At 38.2% G+C, this 5000-nt stretch overlaps 2 protein-coding genes across 2 annotated transcripts in view; one reads left to right on the plus strand and one right to left on the minus strand.

Moving 5' to 3' along the window:
- The window catches only part of LOC119580938, a 56244-nt gene that overhangs the window by 32599 nt on the left and 18645 nt on the right, over window positions 1-5000 (minus strand). The gene's annotated exons all lie outside the window — the stretch shown is intronic.
- The window catches only part of LOC119580936, a 21076-nt gene that overhangs the window by 2079 nt on the left and 13997 nt on the right, over window positions 1-5000 (plus strand). Inside the window, 2 exon segments of the mRNA XM_037929180.1 lie at window positions 2915-3085; window positions 3353-4500. Of these exon segments, the coding sequence (XP_037785108.1) occupies window positions 2915-3085; window positions 3353-4500 (1319 nt within the window).

Here is a 5000-nt window from a genome sequence, read left to right on the forward strand (position 1 = left end):
TAGACCATGGTTTAGTTACTAGTTCAATAGCCATTGCTAGTGAATCGAATCCATGGATAGGACTAGTTAGGTGATTTATTACTAGCTGGGTTTATCATAGAAAACAGAAACTGCTAAGGGACACCTTTTCGTAGTAGATGTGTATAGTTTGCAAGTTGACTTTTGGAAAGATCAAGATAAGTATACTCTAGGGCAGATCACGAGCTCGTCAACCTAGCTGCTTTTCAGATTACTGGTTTCTTGGACTACTTAAGCAACATCCAGCTGTTACCAGGATACGTTGGATTTAGCTTATGTACTTTGAAAGTGATCTCTCACTCTCTCTCGTGTGGACCTATCTTCTTCTTTTAACGGTAAGGTTAATTTTCTGAAGGCCCCCCGTGGTCAAAAGCATTGATACTTAATTGTAGTTTTCATGTTGTGATATTGGAGTGAGTACGTGGTAGGGTCCCCAGTTCCTTTCCACGGAGAGTACCGGTGTTACCTTTTTTTTTTTTTTTTTTTTTTTTTTTTTTTTTTTTTTTGTATCATTCTCTCTATTTTATCCGGGCTTGGGACCAGCACTGACTTGGGCTGGCTTGGCCACCCAGTGGCTAGGTAGGCAATCGAGGTGAAGTTCCTTGCCCAAGGGAACAACGTGCCGGCCGGTTACTCGAACCCTTGAACTCAGATTGCCGTCGTGACAGTCCGACGCTCTAACCATTCGGCCACCGCGGCCTTGACGATCATGGGCTTCCATGATTTTTCTTGGCAATTTAGAGCGGTGGTTTGCCATTGCCTTCCGACCTATAGCAAAATGCTTTTTGTATGTTACCTCCATGATCTTTAATCGTATTACTATTATTACTATCACACTTATTATTATTATCATCATCATTGTCATCATCATCATCGTTATCATTGTTGTTATTATTATTATCATTATCATCATCATCATCATCATCATCATCATCATCATCATCATCATCATCATCATCATTATCATCATCATCATCATCACCATCATTACTATTGTGCTTACTTTTATCATCATTATTATTATTGTTATTATTTTCATAATAATCATCATCACCATCATCATCATCATCATCATTACTGTTAACTTATATGATAATTTTTATCATTAGCATTTTTATCATAAGTATCATTATTATTATTATAATCGTTTTTGTTATTAGTATTAGTATTACTGTCATTATTATTATTATTATTATTATTATTATTATTATTATTATCATTATTATTATTATTATTTTATTATTATTATTATTATTATTTTTATTATTATTATTATTATTATTATTATTATTTTATACGAAAGTTTCCTTAGATCTGTTAATTAAAATCAAACACCGAGTCACTACCAGTGACCTAGGGTGATTGAAGTTTGAGGCAATGGAACATCAACGAAAACATGCAAAATATGCAGAACAACCACAAATCAAAGCATCCAGTCAAATCAATTCACGCACACAAAGAACACTTCAGATTGATAATGCTCTTCTGAGAACATGTGCTGTGCTGTTTAAGACTATTTTTTGGATTTCTTCTAATTTTGGATTTCCTGGTATTTGTTCAAGAAACTTATCTGTACTTTTTTTTTTTTTTTTTTTTTTTTTTTTTTTTATAAGGCCAAGAGCTCCAATAACAACAGGCAAAGTTTTGTTATTTAAATACCACATATTTTCCACCTCTATTTCCAGGTCTTTATACTTTGATATCTTTTCGAATACTTTTGTTAGGACGTTTCTGTCTGAAGAGATGCTCATATCAATAAACAGGCAAGTGTTGTTTATTTTGTCCTTGATGACGATATCTGGACGATTTGCCTGTATAGTACGATCAAGATTGTAGCATCTTTGCCTTCAGTAACTGGCTCTGGATGGTGTTTGTACCATTTATCCCGTGTTCCGATAGAAAAGTGTTTGCAGATCTTCCAGTGCAGGTACTTGCCCACTCTGTCGTGTCGATTTTTGTACTCATTCGGTGTTAATATTGAGCAACCAGATACAAGGTGATCAATCGTCTCAACCTTGTCTTCACAAAACCTACGCTTTGAGTCAGTGCCATTGTGCAAGATGTTTCTGGTAAACAAACTTTGGTCTTGGGCTGCAAGAATAAAACCCTCTGTTTCCCCTTTTAGTCCAGAGCTTCTAAGCCACTGATGGGTCACAGTTTCATCTACATCAGTGTGTTTGCTTCGAGTTGCAAACTGTCCGTGGAGAGTTTTTTCATGCCACCTAGATTCAAGTTTTTCTTGTCCGACCTTCTTTGCTTTTTGTTTTTTATGTTTAGCAGCCAGTGTTGGCAACATATGTTCGATATTTTCGCTCTCAATACCTAATTCCTGAGAAAATTTATTTGATTCCTTTACTATTGAGTGTAACCTTTTAGAGTTTTCATGTATTATTATTATTATTATTATTGTTATTATTATTATTGTTATTATTATTACTATAGTTATTTTTATTATCATTATTATTATTATTATTATTATTATTATTATTATTATTATTATTATTATTATTATTATTAATAATATTATAATTATCATTTCTACTATCAACATTTTTATTATTATTATTATTATCATTATCAGTATTACTATCACACTTTTTATTACTATCATCATCATCCTCATCATCATTGTTACCATCATTATTATTTTATAGTTATTATTGTTATTATTATTATTATTATTATCTTTATTCTTACCATTATGATTATTGTTAGTATTATCATCATTATCATTATTATCATATTCATTAGCATTGTCATCATTTATGTCATTATTATCATCATTTGGAATATTACTATTATCATCGGTATTATATACCTATGATTAATGTCATCTTTAATTTTCACCACATGAACGGCTTCCTTCGCGTGACCCTGACACTCGCTCCCTTTCCAGGATGGTTATCCAGAAAAGCTGCGACTTCTGCGGGGACTCAGCCGCCTACATCACCTGCTGTAACTGCAACAAAAGCTACTACTGCTCCAAGGATCATCAGGAACGACACTGGGACTGCCACAAAGACCAATGCCACCCTTTCCAGGAAGAATGTGATCCTGAGCGCGGAAGGTGGGTCTGCTCTCTCTTACAAGGTCAATATATTATTGATAAGGATGTAGGGAAGAAACTCATAGAGCAAGACCTAATCACCTGTCATCAACTGCAGTTTACTTATGCTAATGAATAGAGAAAAGAGCTGTGATAAATGGCTTTTCCTATCCCAACTGATAGTGTTTTGGCGTTTGTGTTTGGCGTCAAAAATTTGAATATCACAAACGCTGACAGCATTAACAGAAAGCCACTTGCTGACGGCAGCTGTTTATATTCCTTCCTCAGATATTTAGTGGCTACACGAGACCTTAAACCTGGTGAGTTTCTCTTTTCGGAATCGCCCGTCGCTCTAGGCCCGCTTGGCAGCTGCCGCCTTTTGTGTTTGGGCTGCCACGAGTTCATCAAGGGAGATGAGTTCGTTCGTTGCCCCGGGTGCTGGTGGCCCCTGTGCTCCGTCGAATGCGCGTCCGGCAAGTTCCACGTCGACGAGTGCCCTAAGCTAGCGCAGGACACCAAACACATTGGACAGCCACCTTGCCAGGAAGAAACAGTTCGGTATGACATCATACTTTCTCTACGATGCCTGCTTTTGAAGTTCAATGCTGCCGACAAATGGTCACGTGTGCAAGATATGGCGAGCCATGCCCAGCGTCGCGTTGATAACAAAGACTGCAACCACATTACCACAGTGCGCTACATCACAGAAGTCCTAGGGGATGAGTTTGATGAAGATGACGCTCACCATGTTCATGACGCGATTGTAAGCAACTGCTTCGAATGGCGGAGTCCTTCGCAAGTTCGACTTCGCGGTGTGTATCCACTGCTGGCACGCATGAATCATGCCTGCCTGCCGAATGTCACCTTGTTTTCAGACCGAGAGGGCACAATGTATGTAAGAAGTGCTTTTAACATCAAGTGCGGTGAACCTCTTGTCATCACTTACGTGGGAACCAGTGTACCTTTCTGGGAGCGGCAGAGATACACAAGAGATGTCCATTACTTCAAGTGTGACTGCATTCGCTGCGAAGACCCGACTGAGATGGGCCTTCATTATTCTTCCCCAAAATGTGAAAATTGTCGAGACCAGTTCATGGAGCCAAACACGTGGCTCGGCGAAACCAAGTGGGAGTGTCCGCTCTGTGGCTCCCGGGAGGAGGAATCAGTCATCTGCTATCAAGCTGATGAATGGTTAGCCTGGTTTGATACAAAAGACACATTTCTTAAGAGTACCCACTATTCCATCAAAAGTGTTTTGGACAAGGTAAAAGCAGCGTTTCATAATCAGCACTACGTGTGGGAGAAGGCAGCGCTTGTGGCCGTCCGGGCGCTCAAAGAAGAAACAAGTGTACAAGGAATTGCTCTCATGCGCGATCTGTGGCGGCGTCTCCTGAAGCTCTACGACGTGCTGGAGCCTGGCATGACGCGCAGGAGAGGTGATTCTGAGTGGCTGAGTGCTGTTTCCCTTCCTTAACTTTCAGTCTTTATATTGATCGACGGTACCCGAAATTATTACATCAAGTTCCATGACGTAAACTGTTAGTCTAATCATCTTATTTTTGAAACACTCGCTTTCCTTTCCACACGCGCTCACTTGAATATGCTCTCTCAAGTGCGAAGCATACTTACTTTGAATTTCTAAAAAGCTATAAAAGAACATTCCTTTGACTGACATATTTCTGAAACGTCTAATGTACAGCATCTCTATATATGTTCTATTACTACCAACAGCTTTTCAGTTCAGGATGCGTTAATATACGAGGGAAAACGATATATCAATTAAAAATAACTTCTACTTGTAATACATAAGCCACACGGAAACTTGTGCTGATGTTAAATAATGAAAATCAACTTGTAGCTTTCATTCAAGTACTTATCTTAATATCATCATAGCCTTCGTCCGTTCTTATTCACATGCTCCTATTTTCCTCACTTA

The sequence above is a fragment of the Penaeus monodon genome, chromosome 14 (genome assembly GCF_015228065.2).
Source record: "Penaeus monodon isolate SGIC_2016 chromosome 14, NSTDA_Pmon_1, whole genome shotgun sequence".
In the NCBI taxonomy this organism is placed as follows: domain Eukaryota; kingdom Metazoa; phylum Arthropoda; class Malacostraca; order Decapoda; family Penaeidae; genus Penaeus; species Penaeus monodon.